Raw genomic sequence first — 20989 nt, 5'->3', positions numbered from 1 at the left:
AAATGAAATTCAAATTCATATTAAATGCACGCGTCTAAGTAGTAAAAGTGTGACTGTGTGAGTACGCTATTGTAGCAGTAGTCATGAAATCCGTGTAATAATACGAGTTGTTGTAGTTTACTCATCGTCGATATAGAGGGAGAGAGAGAAAGAGAGAGAGAGAGAGATATACATATACATATACTTTTAGTGAGAGAAAGCGAGGAACACACGCAGAAGAGAGAGAAAGAGAGAGAGGTAGACCTTCCTTGGCCTGGCCTGAGGCTTCGGTGTCTCCGTCCCCACTCCTCCTTCTACCCTAAAATGTGGCGGATAAACTCTCGCTAACGTGCGCCGCTCTCCCTCCTGAAAGTGTCCGATTCGCTCTCAGGTATTTGCGCTGCTTATGGCAGCTTTTGCTTGCCTTTTATCCCAATTTCACTGCTTTCTGTTACTGGTTTTGAATACTTTTTCCTGAGATTGTTGATTTCTGTTGTGGATTTTGGCGTTTATGCAAGCTAAACCTTTGCTGTTTTGGTGCTGTTTACAATTCAGGGTCTACTGAAATGAAAACTTAGGGTTGTAGTCATCTTTGAGATCACTGGTTGAGTATTAGTGGTATTGATATCTATTTAAGTGTTGCAGTTGGAATTTTGGAGTGAAAATGGGTGGTAATGGTGAGGAAGTTAATACTGATATGATCCACAGACTTCAATCATCTTTTGGGAAATCATCATCTCCAGTTCTTCCTAAACAACAACAACCTGGTTCAATGAACCAACTTGACATACCCCAGCTGAATACTTCGCAATTTCAGAGTCAAATGCGACAGTTCTCTCCAAATTTTAGCTCCGAAAACACAAGCAAAAGGGCCGGCATCCCACCTTCTCATCCACAAATGCCTCCCATTTCGCCTTATTCGCAGATCCCGGTGTCCCGGCAGGTGAATCAGCAGATGGGTGTCCAGAATTTTAGTAATTCAAGCCCAGGGCCTTCTCACTCCCGATCTCTATCACAGCCTTCATTTTTCTCTCTTGATTCCTTGCCACCGTTAAGCCCCTCGCCATATCGGGAATCCCCTTTGACATCCCTTACTGACCACATGTCTACTGATGCTTCAATGGGGGAACGGGATGGCAATTCACATTCTCTATTGCCGCCCTCTCCTTTCTCAAAGTGTAATTCGATGCGGGCAGGGGAGAGTCTTCCTCCTCGTAAGTCACACAGACGGTCTAACAGTGATATACCGTTTGGGTTCTCTAGTATCCTGCAATCCTCGCCCCCACTTGTCCCATTAGGGAGTGCAGGTGCTTTAGATAGGTCACTGCCTGGAAAAGAGAATTCGGGTGGCAAGCCAGTGCAGCTGGTTAAACGGGAAACTAGTGTTGATAAGGGCTGCGAGAGCAATGCTGAAGGAATGGGTGAGAGAAAATCTGAAGGAGAAGTTGTTGATGATCTGTTTTCCGCCTATATGAATTTGGATACCATAGATGCATTGAACTCTTCAGGTGCTGATGAGAAGCTAGGCAGTGAAAACCATGAAGATTTAGATAGTAGGGCTAGCGGTACAAAGACAAATGGTGCTGATAGCAGTGATAATGAAGCAACGAGCAGTGTTAATGAAAGCGGAAATAGTATGCACATGTCAGGAATGCCTTCTTCAACTGAAAAGAGAGAAGGGGTTAAAAGGAATGCAGGGGGAGATATTGCCCCAACCACCAGACACTATAGGAGTGTTTCCATGGACAGCTTTATGGGAAAACTAAACTTCTCTGATGATTCACCAAAATTGCCCCCGTCACCTGGAACTCGCCCTGGGAATCTCTCCCCAACCAATTCTCTAGATTCAAATTCAAACACATTTAGTTTGGAGTTTGGGAACGGTGAATTTAGTGGGGCTGAACTGAAAAAGATCATGGCGAATGAGAAACTTGCTGAGATTGCATTAACAGATCCAAAGCGTGCCAAAAGGTAATAGTACATTTCATTTTGAATATTAAGCCTCAATTTCTTTCGGTGTGCAGCAGATGATATAGTCTAATTATCTTGTTCTAGAATTTTGGCCAACCGTCAATCTGCTGCTCGTTCAAAGGAACGCAAGATGAGGTACATTGCAGAGTTGGAACATAAGGTGCAAACATTGCAGACTGAGGCTACAACATTGTCTGCCCAACTTACACTTCTGCAGGTGTTAATGTTGCATTGCTTAAAACATTTTTTGTGGCAGACCTTTTAATATTCATAATCTTACTGAGTTTTTCTTTTATCATTCAGAGAGACTCTGCTGGGCTAACAAGCCAAAATAATGAGTTGAAGTTTCGCTTGCAAGCCATGGAACAACAAGCTCAACTCCGTGATGGTATGATTCTTTTCTTTTGTTGCTTGGATAAACATAATGAGCACATGTTGAACTTATTCTTTTGTGTGAACACTAAATTGTGGATTGTGAATCAAATTGGAGTTTAGCATACATTACACTAACTTGATCACTGTTCATTGATTGTTGCCAATTGAATTTATGTGGAATTGACCCAAATTAACAAGCTCAACTCTGTAATGGTATAAGTTCTTGTGCATTGCATGGTTAAACATAATGAACATGTTGGATTTATTTTAGTGTGCATGTGCTTAGTTGTAGTTTGTGAATCAAATTGAAGTAGTATACATTACACTAACTTGAATACTTCTTGATTGCTGCTCTGCTTTTGCTTATAGCCAATTGAATTATGTGGAACCAATCCAAATTTTCACATGAGACCTCTTTGTTAGGATGTATTGTTATTTGTGTCTAGTTCTTTGTATGCCCGAGTGCTATGTAGAATGATGTTTTTAAAGAAAATCATGTATAGAGTGATTGAGTTGGCAGTAGGGTTCAATGAAGTATGCAACCTAACTATACTATTGCTGAAAACAGCTCTGAATGAAGCATTAACTGCGGAAGTCCAACGCCTGAAGATAGCAACGGCTGAACTAAACGGAGATGCCACCAAATTCCAACAGCTTTCGATCAATCCTCAGATGTTGCCGATGCACCAACATCAGTCTGCTCGAGTAAACATGCATCAGTTGCAGCAACAGCAACAGCATCAACAATCGTCCCAGTCTCAATCTCAGGCTCATGGTCAGCCTCAGCCTCAGCATAACAATACTGCATCAGCAAAGCATGAGTCGAAGTAATAGCAGCTTTTGATCGACGGCACACAATTTGATAAAGAAAAAGAAAAAAAATCAATGTGTGCCTATGGCCCTGCATTCTATACTAGTAATATCCCATTCAATGCATTCATTCATTAGTTTTGTGTTTGCAAGAAACATGCCAAGGCAGCATTTTACATGATGTACTACTCTTAAGCACTTTAATTTCGGTTACTTGTCATATACAGGCTTTAAATATAGTAGGGAGTATATATTGTTTACATGAACTTATGACATTTGGAAAGGTGAACTCAGTTGTTCTGTCAACAGTAGTGGTTTTCAAAGCTCCTTTATTTTTGTTGCTTGCTCTGTGATGAACCATTGTATGTTTCGGAGGTCTTAATATTGAGGGTAGCAGAAACCTTAATTGCCCCAAAGTGGATATATAGTGTTTCTTAGCCTAAATGGCATTATTCATTTGCTCTTGTTTTTTAATAGAAATAGAACCAATTTGGCTCCTCAATTGATTTATTCATAAGCAAAGACACTACATGTAACACTTGAGGCTAACAAGAATATATATATTCATTCAATTTTGATCCACTAATGGAAAAGTAAGGACTTATACCCACCACATTAAAAACACACTGAAAAGGGAATGTAATATCCAAAATTGTATCCAATCTGCAGTTTATATCTTATCTTCTAACCTTCTAAATTCAGTAAATTTAGCAGAATGGAATGCTAATACTCAAATACAAAGACAACAACTAAAACTCAACTGTGACTTTTTCATCTTCCTTCTCATTCAGAACTCTAGTTCCTTGTAGCCATCCTCCATCAATGGAACCCATGTTACCACTCAATCCATCATCCATAAAGTCGCCCACCCTTTTCACCTTGCCCCTCGGCTGTACTGGATACTTCCCGGAAAAGCAAGCATAGCAGAAATTTGGAGATTCGCTGCCTAACAAGTTCTTCAGGCTATCAATGGGCAGAAAAGCGAGTGAATCTGATCCGATGAAGTCCCTAATTTCTTCCACAGTCATCCTATTGGAAATCAACTCCTCTGCACTGGGGGTGTCCACTCCATAATAGCAAGAAGCTATAATGGGAGGGCTGGCAATCCTCATATGCACCTCCTTTGCACCTGCCTCCTTTAGCAGCCTAACAATCTTGGACGAAGTAGTTCCCCTTACAATCGAATCGTCCACAACCACGACCCTTTTCCCTTCCAATACAGCCCTTACAGGCGAGAGCTTGAGCTTAACCCCGAAATCCCTAATCTTTTGAGAAGGCTCGATAAACGTCCTTCCCACATAATGGGACCTTATCAACCCTTGTTGAAAGGGCACCCCCGCTTTCGCAGCATAACCGAGTGCAGCCACAACCCCAGAATCAGGAACAGCTATCACAACATCACACTCAACAGGGGCTTCAGTAGCAAGAATTTCCCCAAATTTACTCCTGGACTCATAAACAGACCTGCCAAAAACCACTGAATTTGGGAGAGCAAAGTAAATATGCTCAAAGATGCAAGCTTTAGGCTCAGGATGAGTCATCAAGCAAAGTGATTGAACCCCTTCCTTATCCACCACCACCACTTCCCCAGGATTAACCTCCCTCTCATATGTGGCCTCAATCAAGTCCAAAGCACAAGTCTCTGAGGCAAACACCACAGCCCCATTGCTCCTCCTACCCATCACTAGTGGCCTAAAACCATAAGGATCTCTCACAGCCACCAATTTATCCTCAGTCACAAATACCAAAGAATAAGCCCCCTTAATCTTCTCACACGCCTCAACAATCCTAAGAAGAAAAGGCCTCGCCTTTGATATAGCAATTAGGTGAAGAATTACCTCTGTATCAGAGCTGGTGTTAAAAATTGACCCACTTTCCTCAAGCTCAGCTCTCAGGGCTTGGTAATTTACCAAATTGCCATTGTGGGCAACCCCAACTGACCCAAACCTATAACTGGCAACAAAAGGTTGAACATTTTTAAGCATGGAAGAGCCAGCTGTAGAGTACCTTACATGTCCGATAGCCAATTCGCCGGGAAGTTTATCGAGTTTTGACTCGCTAAACACGTCGGAAACCAGGCCAACACCGGTAAAGTGCTGGAGAACGTTGTCGTGAACCGCCACGATGCCCGCGCCTTCCTGGCCACGGTGTTGAAGCGCGTGAAGGGCCAGATAACAGAGGCGCGAGGCTTCCGGATCGCCGTAGATTCCCACCACGCCGCACTCTTCGCGGAGATGGTCGTTATCGCCATCGTCGTCGAAATGAGAAGCGAAATAATCGCTATTTCCGTTATTTGAGACGACATCGGAGATGGGATTTTTCGACGCCGCCGTGACGATGGATTTGCGAGTTGCAGAACAGGGGAAAAGGCAGGGTTTTGCTAGGGTTTTCTGGAGGAAAGAGAAGGGCTTAAACGACTTTTCACGAACGGGTGAAAGAGCAGGTAAACTGGAAGCAGCTGCGGCGGCCATGGATGAACTTCGAGGTATTGATGGACTATGAATAGCCAAAATTGCTGGGCTTAGGTTATGGTCGTTTTATGTTAAAGAGAACTCGCGTCCTAGGTAAAGTGACGGTTGGTGAGATTCGTTAATCTCACAGCGATGATTGGCTGCTCTTTCAAACTTTAACACGTCGCCCAATAGTTTGGGAGAATCGTAGTCAATGCCAATTCTAAAAAGACTTGGTCTCTTCGGGAATAAATTCGGGTTCTCGAACCCGGCATTTATAACTTTAGTAAAATTCTTCGCCATTATTAATATTATTACGAAATCTAATAAATGTTTGACCTTTTGAGATATATGTCCTATCTATTCGATTACCATTTTGAGAAGTAATTTTATTACAATTTTAAAGATCAAGTAATTAGAATATTATAGGTGCAAATTGATTAGGATCTTTAAATGAAATGTTGTTAAATTGGATTTGTTAATGGTTTGGTTCCGTCAATAACATTAGACGTTATTGGCTGGTTTTATAGTCGCGAAGTAGCCAGACGGCGAACCAACACAACTGTAAAACAAAGGAAATAATAAAATAAAAATGTTCACAGTGATGAGATAGAGTAATTGTGCTTGTATTAAAAATCTCAAGTATTTATAATGTGACCACACGAGTATTTATACAATAATAATGAACCTCTAGAAGGAAAACCAAAAGATCTTAACATATTTGACTTTAGGAAGGTTACTTAAACTGTATAAACAACCATGAATACTACCATATGAAATAAGAAAGTATCTCGCCAAATCCGGAAAAGATCTTCAAAAATCTTGCTTCACTGCCTCTAAGTGCCGTTCCCGGTCGGACACCACGACCATATCGTTTATGTTAGGTGGGCCAGTGGACAACTGAACTCAGCCCATCCACTAGTAAAGGTGATTGATCAGCGCGTTCTAGATATTGAGAGACTCTAGGTTGAGTGCCCCACTCAGGGTATCCATCAATAATATTTAAAAATTAAAAATATATATATAGCTGCCTAAGAGGTCAACAACAGCATTTGGCCTATAATGAAAGTGAGGTTTAATCCATTTGATACCAAGAGAATTGGCTTACAAATAACTGGCTAGGAAACCCAACCATATCTATGCTATGAGAGTATGAGAGGACCACCATACGCCATTGCTCACCCAATAACTCCCTGTCTTATGTACTTTAGGCCCAAATAATCAAACCAAGCCCATATCACTTTTCATATTTTCAGATGTCAGCCCAGCCCAAATAAGTAAAACCATAAAATTTAGGCAAGCTCAATAGGAGGTTTGCAATAAAAATAAAATAAAAATTACCCAAATGGCCAAATAACGAATCTAGTTAATAGTATACCATGGGCCCGGGTCCACCACAATTTACATACTGAATGTTCACAATTCAAATTATTTTTTTTTTTGAACACAAAACAAACAAACTCACAATTCAAATTATAAACATTCAGTAGGTAAATTGTGAACATTCAGTATGAAAGGTGAACCCAAGTCAAAACTTGTTACAATGTACTGAATGTAGTATCTGCTTATAACTACTCTCTCAAGCACAAAGAATCAATACCGTGATTATTAGAAATCGAATCCATACCTTTCCATTTGAAAGAATCTATTCATGTCACTAAGCCATTGGTTCTTTCACCAAAACTTAATAAGAAAACTGACCCCACAAAAAGATTATGTAAATATCTCCAAATACGAGGATACTTTGGCCTTTTCACGTATCCGAGGATAATCTTGGCTGTCTGTCATGGCCTTTTTAAGAGCCTTGGATTGAATTCACATACACTACACTTGAGAGAAGAGAGATGTCAATAGGGATCAGAAAATCCAATAAGATCCGCCACATTGTGAGAATCCGGCAGATGCTCCTGCAGTGGCGGAGGAAAGCGGCGGCGTGTTCGTCAGCCCATGGAAGCGGCGGCGTTGTTCCGGCGGACGTGCCGGAGGGACACGTGGCGATCTGCGTGGGAATTAGCAGTTACACGAGGTTCGTGGTTCGCGCCACGTACCTGAACCATCCCATTTTGAAGACGCTATTGGCTCAGGCGGCCGAGGAATACGGGTTCGCTCATCAAGGCCCCCTCGCTATTCCCTGCGAAGAATCTTTGTTCCAGGAAATTCTCCGTTTCATTTCTCGACCCCGTTCCAGTAACTCCGTTAAGGTCGGTGAATTTAACCGCTGCAAATGCCTCGTCGGATACCACAACGGTCTCGATGTTTTCGCCGAATCTCGCCCGTTGCTCCGTACGTGAATACACCGGCGGCGAATAAGCTCCGATCCGCCGCTCCGGCGAGTCCAATTCGAAATTCTAAATTTCTCTGATTATTATATTTTTGCTAAGGAGATGGCAAAGCGGGTCAACTCAGTCATCCCGAGTTCAATTGGTTTACACATGATCGAAGAAATCATCTTTTTTCTAGTCCATCCATTGGACTGTATGTGTGTAATAGTAATGTTTGAGGCTTTTCAGCCTTTTTTTCCGGTTCTACTCAATCCGTAGGGCCGTGTAGTATGTATTTCTCTACTTTTCCCTTTTTGCCTTTCTCTTTTGTCGGTGATTATGGAAGCTAGCTTTGTATATGATGATCGATTAATCAATAATAGCTTGATCGAGTGCATGTGTTGAGTTAGGCTTATGTTACTACGTTAATGTTAACGTAGTAGTTGATAGGGTTAATGTCATTATCAAAGACAGCAAGAATGAACTTGAATATGTTTTCCTGCCTATCTTTCCTCACTTTACCTTAAATCATAACTTATTTGTATTAGGTTATTCATAATTGTATTGATTGAGTAGAACTCCACCCGGGCTGTCGAACATGAAACTTTGTAATTATCAAACTAATAATTCGATCAATTTAACTAGGGTTATCCTCACTTTAATTTGCCAAAAGTAATTGGATCATATTTTAAATATAACTTAATAATATTATAATTTTTTCAAAAATAATTATAAATTTAAAAATATTTTATAATTTTTAATGAAAAGTTACGTTGAAAATGGGAGATGAATAATGGAAAGAACTATTGAGTGGTGGTCACACTAGCCAAATTGATGATAACTATTAAATAAGTTGAAAATGGGAGATGAATATAATATAAACTATAAAGAACTTTTGAGTAGTACTAGTCACATTAGTCAAGTTGATGATGTTATTAAATAGGATATTTCGATAACGGTTCAGAAAAAAATTACTCCACAATTACTTATTATATACGAGATTAAATTGTTGTCAATGTCATACGTAATTAACTAATTATTCAATTCAAAAAAAAAATAGAAAATTTTACTTACAAGGTAGACTTGAGTATGATATTGGGGGAGGCGGGGAGAGAGATAGAGACTTGCAACCTGGAAAAATAAATGTGTAACCAATGCAAGCTAGGTGGATATGATGTAAACGTCAATATAATGGACATCAATATAATACATTATGCATGCAATAATAATGATGATTAATTAACGTAACGAAAAAAATGAAAGGGTTATAGTTTGAGTGGCGCATGTTGCAGGAGAGAAATTAACTTCAATTTGGTTACGGAAAGTAACGATGGAATGAAATTAAAGTGAAAGGCGTAAACAAGTGGGATGCGAACTTTAACGACAAAACATAATTGATTTGTCATCAGTTTGTCACCTTGTACTGGAAAGCAATATAATGTTGTATGTAAGAAAAGTAGGAAACTCTAGCTAGCTAGGTTTGCATGCACCGCCCTATCCCAACCAACGGAGATATTGTTGTTCCACTCGTATCCATTTTATTTTATGTCGTTGGAATACAGCTTGTGATTATATTTTTCATCGTCATTTTACATCTTAATGTCGATTACGTACGGAAAAGTTTGAAATTGTGCATTTTATACTGCTTGTTAGACCATGTATTAGATGTTACCATATACTAGACTAAGTATTAGTTGTTATCTTAGAGTGCTAGTCTTAAGCCTATTATGTAGGAGCTGAAGCTGTGTATTATTATCTGTAATTATCTTTGGAATAATTGAATGATCAGTTACTCTCATTTGGTATCAGAATTGCGATAGGCCTTCTTTCCTCTTTTTTCTCCCGAAACGCACAATGGCCGGCAATGATTTCGAGCGCACCCTTTCTGCGGCAGCCACACCGGCGCCGGCTCCCATCGCCACTCCAAACTCCCTCACCTCTGCACATCATTTCGTGTCGATCAAACTGAAGACACAGAATTATTTGTTTTGGCGTACCCAACTTGTGCCGTTCCTCAAAGGCCAAGGTCTTCTCGGGTATGTCGACGGCACCATGCTCCCGCCACCGGCGACTCTGTCCTCTGTCTCTGGCAACACCGGGACTGCATCCGACAACGCTTCCTCATCAGCACCGAATCCGGCATACGCCGGCTGGGTCCAACAGGACTAGTCGATCCTGTCCATGCTCGTTGCGTCGCTCTCCGAGGAAGTCATGTACCTCGCCGTCGGTCGTTCCACGGAGAGAGAAGTCTGGAGTTCAATCGAGGCGGCTCTCAGTTCCTCAACCCGTGCCCGCTGTCTGAATCTCCTCGCGCAATTCCAGTCGCTCCGACAAGGCGATTCCACACCGACGGAGTACTTGGGTCGTGCACAGCTTATTGTCGAGGACTTGGCGTTGGCAGGACGTCACCTCTCGTTGGATGAGCAAAACCTCTATGTATTTAGAGGGCTCAGACCGGAGTTCAGATCCACGGCAGCGTCACTTGTGGTCTCCGGCGAACCAGTGACCATCCCGTAGTTGGTGGATTGCCTGCAAGCCCAACAGTTCATCTATTCAGATGATTATGCGGCCGCTCCTGTGCTGACAGCCGGCTCTCCAACGGCGATGATGGCCAGTCGCAACAGGAGATCGAACAGCGACAATGGATTCGGCGGACGACACACCCGCGGCGGCGGTCACGGCGGCCATGGGCAATCGCGCGGCGGTGGTGGAGGCCGCGGCGGCAACCAGGGCCGTGGTCGAGGAGGCTCCCCGCGGTGCCAAATATGCCGTTCTCATGGCCATACGGCCGTATACTGTTACAGACGCTAGTCGGAGCAGCCACTCGCGCAGGCGAATTTGGCGGTCGGCGGAGATGGCACTACTCCGGCGGAGGTCACGTCCTGGCTACCGGACACCGGTGCAACATCACACGCCACGCCTGATCCGACCATGATGTTGCAGTCTGAGGAATACTTCGGGCCAGATGTCCTGCGCGTTGGTAACGGTAGTAGTCTGGGTATATCCCGTATTGGATTTGCTTCAATTCCCTCAGTTTCCAAATCTCTGCAATTAAAAAATATACTGCATGTCCCCCAATTATCTGCCTCTTTATTATCAGTTAATCGTTTTTCAATTGATAATAATGTTTTCTTCGAGTTTCATCCCGATTATTTTGTTGTCAAGGATTGCATAACCAAGGCAATACTGCTTAGAGGTTCCAGTTCGGGTGGCCTATACAACCTTTCAGTTCCCCGAGTACATTCGGCATACCTCACTACTCAGGCTCCTTCCGCCATTTGGCACCAACATCTTGGTCACCCGCACAGTCGCGTCCTGCAGCAAATCTTAAAGTCCTGTCCCGTGGTTTCACATAAATCAAGTTTGCCCAATCTGTGTTCAGCATGCCAGTTGGGAAAATCGTCTCGTTTCCCGCTAGACAGAATAAATACATCTAGCAAAAATGTTTTAGATTTAGTATATTCAGATATTTGGGGCCTTGCGCCTGTTATTTCTTCTAATGGCTTTAGGTACTTTGTGTTATTTGTTGACGACTATAGTCGTTTTTGTTGGTTCTATCCTCTCAGTGTAAAATCCGATATATACAAAGTATTTAATGTTTTTCGTGCCATGGTAAAACGGTTGTTTTTACGTTCTATCAAGGCAATCCAGACAGACTTAGGAGGAGAGTATCGCCACTTACATACTCTATTCCAAACTCTTGGGATTGTGCACCGCCAATCATGTGCTTATACACATGAACAAAATGGCCGTGTAGAGCGCCCGAATCGACACATTGTTGAAACCGGGTTAGCTTTACTTGCCCAAGGCTCAGTTCCTTTAAAACACTGGGATTCAACTTTCGAAACCGCCATATTCCTTATAAACAAGTTACCATCCTCAGCACTACAATTCAATAGTCCTCACTATAAGTTGTTTAAAACCCCACCCACATATACGTCCCTACGGGTATTCGGATGTCTTTGTTTCCCACACCTCAGGCCATATAATCGTCATAAAATAGAGTTTCGGTCTGCTCCTTCTGTATTCTTAGGTTACCCTACGTCTTTCCGAGGATATCGTTGTTTAAATTTAAATACTGGGAAAACCTATATCTGCCGCCATGTCCGCTTTGACGAGACAGTATTCCCTTTTTCTACTCCTGTGCAGGAATCAACACTCCCTCGGAGGTTACCCGAGCCCTGGGGTTCCAGTCCTGTTGCCCCAGTTTAGACACCGGCGGTTGTGCCCTGCATTACACCGGCGGCAGTGCCACCCACTACACCGGTTCGCACACCTACTGCACAACCCACGCGCAGACGGCGTGCTGTGGCAGAAACACAACCACGGGGACATGTTATGCGCCTACGTCATATAACTAAAGGCACGGATGAGTCGTTTCATGCGCTAACAGCTGCTACTGAAACACCGGATCCCACTTGTTACACACAAGCTGTGAGCCACCCTGAATGGCGTGAGGCTGTGGACCAAGAGTTCAACGCCTTACTTCACAATCACACGTGGACTCTGGTCTCACCCAAACCAGGCATGAACATTATTGGGTGCAAATGGGTGTACCGGACAAAGCGCAAGGCCGATGGAACTATCGAGCGCTACAAGGCTCGCTTAGTTGCCAAAGGCTTCAACCAGGTAGCTGGCGAGGACTTCTTCGACACGTTTAGTCCTGTAGTCAAACCGACTACAGTTCGCCTTTTGTTTTCTTATGCAGTTTCACACCGATTGACTATGCGCCAACTAGACGTGCACAATGCCTTTTTGAATGGGCACTTGGCTGAAACAGTCTTTATGCGGCAACCGCCCGGGTATGAGGACCCAGCTCAACCTGACCATGTGTGCCATCTACAACGCTCCTTGTACGGTCTGAAATAAGCCCCTCGGGCATGGTTCAAAAGACTGCACGACTTCTTACTCGTCACTGGTTTTTCCGCCTCCAAAATCGATGTTTCGCTATTTCACTATGCGGCGGGGTCTTCCAGAGTGTTTTTGCTTGTGTATGTCGACGACATTATTATGATGGGGGATGACTCAACATTGATTGACACTCTACTGCAACGTCTATCCTTCGCTTTCAAGATACGGGATCTTGGGACGCCAGGGTTCTTCCTCGGCATTGAGACCTTAGCAGTTCCTGAAGGTATGATCTTATCTCAGCGACGCTACATGGGGGATTTGTTGAAAAGGGCCGGAATGACTGACTGCAAACCTCTAGCCACTCCGGCATCTGTGACACAGGCGGTAACTCCGACAGATGATGTTTTTGACAATCCTACGCAGTATAGGCGTTTGGCTGGGGCGCTTCAATATTTGACTATAACATGACCGGACCTATCATATTCAGTAAACCGGTTGTGTCAGTTTATGCATGCTCCTACGACTGAACATTGGGGGCTTTTAAAGAGGGTTTTACGGTATGTGAAAGGCACGATGGACTACGGACTCCGCCTGACTGCTGATATATGCTATTTTGTACAATTATTCACCCCTTATTCTAGTTGTTTTGAAGGTTATTTTCTGTATCCTAGTGAAATTGGGAATTGTTTATGTGTTATATTGTCCAAGTGCTGATTTATCCACAAGGAACAACAAAGGAAGAATATTAGAGCATTTTGGACAAGTTCTCGAAGGAAAGAGAATTACAAGGAAGAATACAAGTTAGAAAAGAATTGGAAGTTGCCTAATGGGCCAAGGCCCATCTACCTCCTATATATTTGACATATTCTCTACAATTAAAAGAGGTTCCCTTACAGAGTTCTGAACCCTAGCTTTTAGTTTATGAGGTTCCCTTACAGAGTTCTGAACCCTAGCTTTTAGTTTATATTTCCCCATTACAGAGTTCTGAACCCTAGCTTTTAGTTTATATTTCCCCAGCATAGTGTTCTGAACCCTAGCTTTTAGTTTATATTTCCCCAGCATAGTTTTCTGAACCCTAGCTTTTAGTTTATATTTCCCCAGCATAGTTTAGAGAACCCTAGCTTTTAGTTTATATTTCCCCAGCATAGTTTAGACTAGTTTTACATTAGATTATTTTATTTCAAGATTGGAATCAAAGATTGAAGATTGGATTTGTTCTTTATTAGTTAAGTTCTCTTATTCCTTTATTACTTTCTTGCAATGTTTATGGTTATTAATTATTACTTTGCTACGTTTACTCCCATCATGCGGGAGTAGTTCGTTTATGGGTTTGGATTAGGGATCCATTGTTAATCTTGATGTTCAATTGGTAATTAATTGCATAAAGGGATTGAATCTTTTGCCTAGGGTTTATGTTGATTTGGGGATTTCTCTGCACTAGTTATTGGTTTGTGGCCAGAATTAATTGCTAGTCTAGGAGAGGGATTCATTACAACGACAGTTGGATAGAGACCTCGAGCCTTACCAATTTCAACCTAATTTTCCTGCTATGAAAGTAGAGGTAATATTGGGGGCTTACAATGCTTAAGTGCTTAAGGTTATGATTGATGCATCACGACAGTGGGGCAATCTTAGCCTAATTCTCTTATTGATTATGAAAGTAGCTGAGTAGAATTCTTCTGTGCATTGCCCATATATCCCTTGGTTAATTATTCTTTCCCTAATCCTGAGCTTGTTAGAACATCAAGGTTACAATCCCCCTAATCTGGCCCATACTTTTACCATATAGTTTACATCCTAATCAATTGTTTTCTTTTATTCCACATCATTCAGTCTTTGTTACTTGGATTCTATAAATTCATATACTCTAGTGCCTAGTAATTCATACAATTTCGTGCCATAACACCAATCCTCAGCGGAACGACATTACACCCTTTTACACTCATTATTTGTGCTCATCAACTGCATCTTCTACAGCTGCCATTCACGCCTACTCTGATTCTGACTGGGCAGGGTGTCCCACTGACCGTAAGTCGACTAGTGGCTATGTTGTTTTTCTCGGCTCTAATCTGATCTCGTGGGTATCACGCAAACAGAGGACTGTGGCTCGCTCCTCTACTGAAGCCGAATACAAGGGGCTGGCTGATGTCTCGGCTGAAGTTACCTGGGTCATTTCATTATTAAAAGAGTTAGGATTGCACACAGGCCACCCAGCGACGCTCTGGTGTGATAATCTTGGCGCCACGTACATGTGTGCCAATCCGGTGTTCCATGCGAGGACCAAGCATGTCGAAATTGACTATCATTTTGTCCGTGATAAAGTTGCTTCAGGGGATTTTCAGGTCAGCTTTGTGTTAACGAAGGACCAATTGGCGGACATCTTCACCAAACCACTGCCAGCTGCTCGCTTCACGGCTCTGCGAAACAAGCTCAATGTTGTTGCCCTCCAACCTTGTGCTTGAGGGGGCGTGTTAGACCATGTATTAGATGTTACCATATACTAGACTAAGTATTAGCTGTTATCTTAGAGTGCTAGTCTTAAGCCTATTATGTAGGAGCTGAAGCTGTGTATTATTATCTGTAATTATCTTTGGAATAATTGAATGATCAGTTACTCTCATTCTGCTCACTTCTAAATTTGAACAATAAAATCTTATATATTTATTAGTTTTACGACCTATGACTACTAACACAACTGCTCGAACTATATTACCAGAAAAAAGTACCTCAAAAGAACAAGAACTTAAAGAAAAAACTCTTTAAATGCCTTAACCATGGAAAATTCAAAACTCTTATCTCTCATTTTTTTAAGGGTATTTATACACGGTACAAGTGCACGGTCCAACAAGAAATAAATCTCTTACATTCTAATCACCAAATCTTCGCCCAATCAAGTCGAGATTTGTCGCTAACTATTTACTAAAATTACAAGATTATCTTTCAAATCTAGAAAAAAAATTATCTTATTATAGAAAAAAAATCTCATAAAATCTTAGCCATTATTGATTTTAAATGTCGCCCTTTTAATACACTTGAACCCCCCCCCCCCCCCCCCCCCCCCCCCCCCCCCCCCCCCCCCCCCCCCCCCCCCCCCCCCCCCCCCCCCCCCCCCCCCCCCCCCCCCCCCCCCCCCCCCCCCCCCCCCCCCCCCCCCCCCCCCCCCNACCCCCCCCCCCCCCTCCTCTCATCTAGCTCGGAAGTACTGTAGCAAAACGCTTTATTCGAGACTCGAAAATCAATTGTTACAAAGCTTACAGCTTAAACACAATACCCCATCCATCAACATTTTTGCCTACTCAACTCCAAGGAATTTTTTACTTGGGTAATATTTATGGTTGGTCTAGTGTTTCAATCCTTTGAAGGGACATGGAGGGCAATTGTGTAGCAATTCATCTAAATAAAGAAAGGGGATAAGATAATAAGTTTGTTTGGGGAAAAAAATAATGAATAGATTGGAGCAAACATAGGGTAGGTAGAAGAAATGGGTAGTTTCTATAGTTAGCAAGACATGATGTAGTAGTTTATGGATTGACACGTGCTGGTCTTATCAATGATGGCGAACAGTACACATAATTTGGGGCAATTGACTTGACCCGAAGGCCCCGGCCCGCACCCAATTTCTTTTGATAATTGATCAGATGGCATATGTTGCTCCACTTTCCACTGGGCTTTCCGTAGGCCCTCACCCCGTCTAATCCTTCATCAACTTCACTTTCGTCTGTCTAATCCGTCGCATCGCCAATTATTTTTATGAAAATTATATTAAATATTCATTAAAAATTGATTTTAATATGCTTTTTAAAAAATCAATATTGGTCCCAAGTTGATTTTGTGTTAGGGTCTTGTACCTTCAAATTATCAAATCAAAACCAGTCTAGCACACGATAGATTGTCAAATCTCGTTTTTTTCTTGTCCTCTTTTCTTTTTTCTAATTGGCACTCTAAAAATCGTGAAAAATTAAGAGATATTGACAATGCTCAAAGGTTGTTTGAAATGTATAAATACTGTATATGTTGTCAAGAAAGAGATAACATGATCTTACAAACATGTTTAATAGCAAAAGCAATTGTTTTTTCACCATTTATCCTTCGCTTATAACTTTTTTTTTTGTTGGTATAAAATAATAAATACGGAGTATATAATTTATTATTGGAGCATTTCTGATCTAATTCGTCGGTTTACCAGCTTTAGTGAGAGACAACCAGACAATTCATATCTGCATTCCATCCAGTATATGATTAAGGGCTGGACGGTATCAGATCCAAAACCCATCAATAATTATGAGCCGTACATGAACTTAAGATCATGAGATGACCATTTTATTTTTCATTTTTTTAAAATTAATTTCGTAGCTAGCTATAATAGTTGTTGGCCCCGACAATTCATTCATTTGGAGGTTAAACGGTCTCTTTGTACGTTCGTAGTACTACCACCTTGCCTAAATTTTGTTGAAACATCTTTCGTGCATGCATGAAATTAAAGTTATACTTCTCCGTCACCGTTAGGTTTCCGTACGTTTAATTAATTCCCACTAATTAGTATAGCCAGTAAGGCATATCCGTATATATATATATAGGTATAGAGCCTTACAAAAAAATGACTGGACCGGACATTTCATTCAAACCTACCTTCATTTAATACTATCTATATAAATAATATATAAATAATGTATCACTGTTATGTCACTTTTGACATACCATGTGCAAAATATTGTAGAAAAATTATTTTTTTAAAATTTATAAAATATTAAAGTTTGTAATTATGAGTGAAGTCTGTTTTGTAATTGGTAAATCAGTTTATATTTTTTATAACTGATCGAAAGGGATATTTTAGAGAGCAGGCCGGAGGAGATGAGAATTGTGTGATGTGGGGGGTAGGGGGTGAGTAATTGAATGCAATAGCATGCATGAATAGAGGAAATTAAAGATAAGTTGGTATCCCATCTACTCCATGGACAGCCCTGAAGATAGGTTACTATAGGCAAGTAGTTTTGGATGCAACTTGAATGCATACATTGCATTTTTCAGACTTGTGGCTGAAACTAAAAGAAGTCGCCATTGCAATAATGGCATTCAGAGGGAATCCAGGACCAGCCCTAGACCCTAAGCATCAGTATTCTTTGTCCCTCTCATATCCATGGTCCCCCCCTCCCCTTCCTCTGATCCGCCAATTATATTATCCTGATCGAGTCAAATTTTGTCGGTATGGTGTTACTCGAGTTGAATTCAAATTAGTATTACAGTAACAAGACATGCATATAAATACATTGTAACTACGTATACATGACTATGTGCATGCATGTTTGTGGTTTCCTGTGATCAATGTGATAAAGAGAAAATTTTCATGCAGAAAATGGTGTTTGCCCGCTTTCATGCAACTACTAGGTAGGCCAAAACCATAACATTAATTTCTTCAAAAAAAAAAAAAAAACAAAACAAAACAAAAAAAGGCATTACATTAATCAAGTTCTCTCGCAGGCCGGGAGTGATTGTAGGTTGAAACACATCCCCTGGCCTGCGAGGAAAAATTCATTTTTTTTTTACAAACTAAGAAGAACCCATAAACAACATGAAATGGGATCAGCCGAGCAAATTAGAGGTGATTGACCCAAAATGAGCTCGGCAAAATTTGCAACTTACAAGCAAATAAAATAATATACTCCGGCGAAGCAATTAAGACGTTGAAAAAAGATAAAAGCTGAACACAGTAGATCAGATCAAATCAGAGCTTTATCTTAAGCAGCCATCTTCAATTCTCCACGCGAAGTCTTCATATACACACACAGATATATAAATATAGATTTGGAGGTGAGTCTACCGGAGCATTGCCGTGAGAGATCGGAAAGCCATCTCGTCGCAGGGAATGGTGATGCCCATTTGGTGGTGGAATCCAAACTCTTCTTCGGCGCGTCTGAGGAGACATTGAAACTGGGGGTGATCCAAGAACGAGATTGGTACGATGTATCTGCTTCTGTTTTCTCCGACGTAGACTGCGAAATGCCCTTTCGGCACGTCCACCGGAAGCCCGTCGCCGTCGTGCTTGAACTGACTGGAGCACCGTCTGATAATCTGCTTTAGAGCCGCAGCTTGAGGAAGCTTGCTTGATTTTCTCATTCCCACTTTTCTTTTTATTTTATTGATTTTGGAATATTATATTTAGGGAATTGAAGTGAATGAGAAGAAAGAATGCAAGCAAGAATGTGAAGACCAGTGGAGTGGGGTGAAGTAGATATGAATTGAAGGTATTTATGGAGGAAGAAATTAAAAAAGCAGAGGATATATGGTTTTTTAAAAATTATTTTTTATAGATCTCAGGAAAATATTATAAAAATTCTTTTAAGTACTACTGACTCCTCATATCAATCACTTCATATTTGGGAGAGTCACTCCGTGCCACTAGAGCACAAGATAATTGACATTTCATTTAAAATCAGACAATTGTGAGAATTTTTTGAGGGAAAGTTTCATCTAAAGACACTTATATTTAAATTAAATCAAGAACTTTACTTGATGTTAAAAAGTTTTTTGAAAATAAGTTAAAGAAAAGAAAGATTAGGGAAGGTGAGTGGTGGTGGGGGTTCATGCATGTAAGTGGGGGCCAAAGGCCCAATGCACAATGGGATCCACATTCTTTGTTGCCTCTCCTAATGACAATGGGGGCCCTATTTCTTATTTCCTGGATTCTCAGTGCTTTCAACCGAAATTTCCTTAGTCTTTTCATATTTTCTTTCCTTATCTAATTCCATTTTGGATAAATTATAGGATGCTACTAAAAATAAAAGAGGATACAATAAATCAATCATATCACACATAACATAATAGGGTTGTTGATTTTCCCTCTAACTAAAGCTTCAATATATCATGCTTAAAGCTTGTAGTTGATTGAAAATCCTCTTTTGTCCCTTCAAAAGATCTTGTTCGAAGGTAAATTCTTATCCTTAAACTTAAAACAGTTCCATTGAACGTTATAAGGGTGTTTCTCTTATATTTTAGATTCCCACTCGTAATAAACAAAAAGAAAAATGTATAATAATTATTTGTCCTGGCTAAACTAATCACTTTAACACTTATCTTTTCGAATGGTACATTATAAAAATTCTTAAAAATTTATACATTATTTGGAAAAATTTTAGATCTCTAGTTAATTTAATGCAACATTTGGCACCACCCTCTGCAACTGAGCTATCACAGCTGGGAAGGTTGGTGTCCAATCTCCAACACCATACCTTTCAGATTATACTTTTGTTCCCATTTCCAACATTTTGTCTCTAACTCATCTCCACACCCTTTTTCTTTCTCAAGAATTTAGTTCTCCTGCCCATAATATCTACATTTCAGTTTGAGTGGCTCTTATACAGTCCAAACAATAACCTCATCTGGATAAAAAATACAATTCAAATAAACCCCTTTCAACAAACTGTAAAGATATTCTCTCAAATCAGTAAAACTTACCTGATACTTACAATGTGGTCCTCCCCTTCCCTTCCCCACAAGTCCACAACAGCAGAATCCCTGCAATGTAGAATAGAATCAATAATATTAGCCAGAAAGGTACCCTCCTGGAAGGAGCACCATGATATCTTCATAGCATGTTCTAAGGCTCAGAAAAGAGTTCAGAAAGGCTAAAAACCAATTTAATGCTTTAACTTGGTTACTACTTACATCAGGCAATGGTCATCTCTTTCTTAATTTCACTCTGTATCATACCTTAATAAGGTCTTTTTCAGTGCATTCACAAAAAATTTCCCATCCACACATACTTTCAAGACATCCAAGTGCGAATACGAATGCCAACGTCAGAAAACGTATCACTTAATTCAATAATCAGTTTTCCACATAATGCTGTACAAATTGCTGGTGGGACAAATGACCAGCATAATAGCTCAGAAGTCACTTTCTTGATTGATCTGCTGCTTTGATTACAGATGCAAGCTGGAAACACAAGTACACAAAGCACATGCAAGAAGAGTGGGCAAGATGCATTGTGTAGCTGAAAATTGGAATTTTGAACTACTGAAAGTAGATTGATGATTGAGTGATTTAACTGGTGTCATTATGATGATTTATTATTGATAAATCATATGAGAACAGAATAGTGGGTGCAGATATAACGGACTCTGCGCCCTTTTTGTTCTCCTCACCAAAATGCAGTGATCTTAAGAAACTAATCACTCATAATCAATCACATTTGTTCTTTCAGGTGATGGTGACACAGACTCCTGTGTGAGCACATGAAGACCATGTTACCCTTGGCCCCAGCACCCCCCCCCCCCCCCCCCCCCCCCCCCCCCC

The 20989-nt window shown here is 41.1% G+C and overlaps 4 protein-coding genes across 4 annotated transcripts; 2 read left to right on the top strand and 2 right to left on the bottom strand.

Moving 5' to 3' along the window:
- Positions 1-93: 93 nt before the first annotated feature.
- LOC116030044 (transcription factor RF2a) lies at positions 94-3551 on the top strand. The gene is made up of 5 exons (XM_031272145.1): positions 94-370; positions 535-1950; positions 2035-2167; positions 2254-2338; positions 2894-3551. The coding sequence occupies exons 2-5, from the start codon at positions 644-646 to the stop codon at positions 3154-3156; spliced, it is 1788 nt and encodes a 595-aa protein (XP_031128005.1). The 5' UTR covers positions 94-370; positions 535-643; the 3' UTR covers positions 3157-3551.
- Positions 3552-3674: 123 nt separating this feature from the next.
- Positions 3675-5707, bottom strand: LOC116030045 (amidophosphoribosyltransferase, chloroplastic-like). The gene has a single exon (XM_031272146.1). It carries the CDS (start codon positions 5604-5606, stop codon positions 3885-3887), a length of 1722 nt encoding a protein of 573 aa, XP_031128006.1. The 5' UTR covers positions 5607-5707; the 3' UTR covers positions 3675-3884.
- Positions 5708-7429: 1722 nt separating this feature from the next.
- LOC116030318 (auxin-induced protein 6B-like) lies at positions 7430-8350 on the top strand. Its single transcript, XM_031272538.1, has one exon. It carries the CDS (start codon positions 7430-7432, stop codon positions 7874-7876), a length of 447 nt encoding a protein of 148 aa, XP_031128398.1. The 3' UTR covers positions 7877-8350.
- A 10161-nt stretch (positions 8351-18511) lies between these two features.
- On the bottom strand, positions 18512-18811 carry LOC116028944 (auxin-responsive protein SAUR50-like). Its single transcript, XM_031270800.1, has one exon. It carries the CDS (start codon positions 18809-18811, stop codon positions 18512-18514), a length of 300 nt encoding a protein of 99 aa, XP_031126660.1.
- Between the last annotated feature and the right edge of the window lie 2178 nt (positions 18812-20989).

Source organism: Ipomoea triloba, chromosome 9, assembly GCF_003576645.1.
Source record: "Ipomoea triloba cultivar NCNSP0323 chromosome 9, ASM357664v1".
NCBI lineage: Eukaryota > Viridiplantae > Streptophyta > Magnoliopsida > Solanales > Convolvulaceae > Ipomoea > Ipomoea triloba.
Note: the sequence above shows the minus strand (reverse complement) of the source record. Positions and strands in the feature narration are given on the sequence as shown.

Excerpts from the sequence above, each read along its gene's own strand:
- LOC116030044 (XM_031272145.1), top strand. The coding sequence starts at position 644 with ATGGGTGGTAATGGTGAGGAAGTTAATACTGATATGATCCACAGACTT. Across the intron at positions 1,951-2,034 it reads GATCCAAAGCGTGCCAAAAG|AATTTTGGCCAACCGTCAAT; the intron begins GTAATAGTACAT and ends ATCTTGTTCTAG. Across the intron at positions 2,168-2,253 it reads CCCAACTTACACTTCTGCAG|AGAGACTCTGCTGGGCTAAC; the intron begins GTGTTAATGTTG and ends TTTATCATTCAG.
- LOC116030045 (XM_031272146.1), bottom strand. The coding sequence starts at position 5,606 with ATGGCCGCCGCAGCTGCTTCCAGTTTACCTGCTCTTTCACCCGTTCGT.
- LOC116030318 (XM_031272538.1), top strand. The coding sequence starts at position 7,430 with ATGTCAATAGGGATCAGAAAATCCAATAAGATCCGCCACATTGTGAGA.
- LOC116028944 (XM_031270800.1), bottom strand. The coding sequence starts at position 18,811 with ATGAGAAAATCAAGCAAGCTTCCTCAAGCTGCGGCTCTAAAGCAGATT.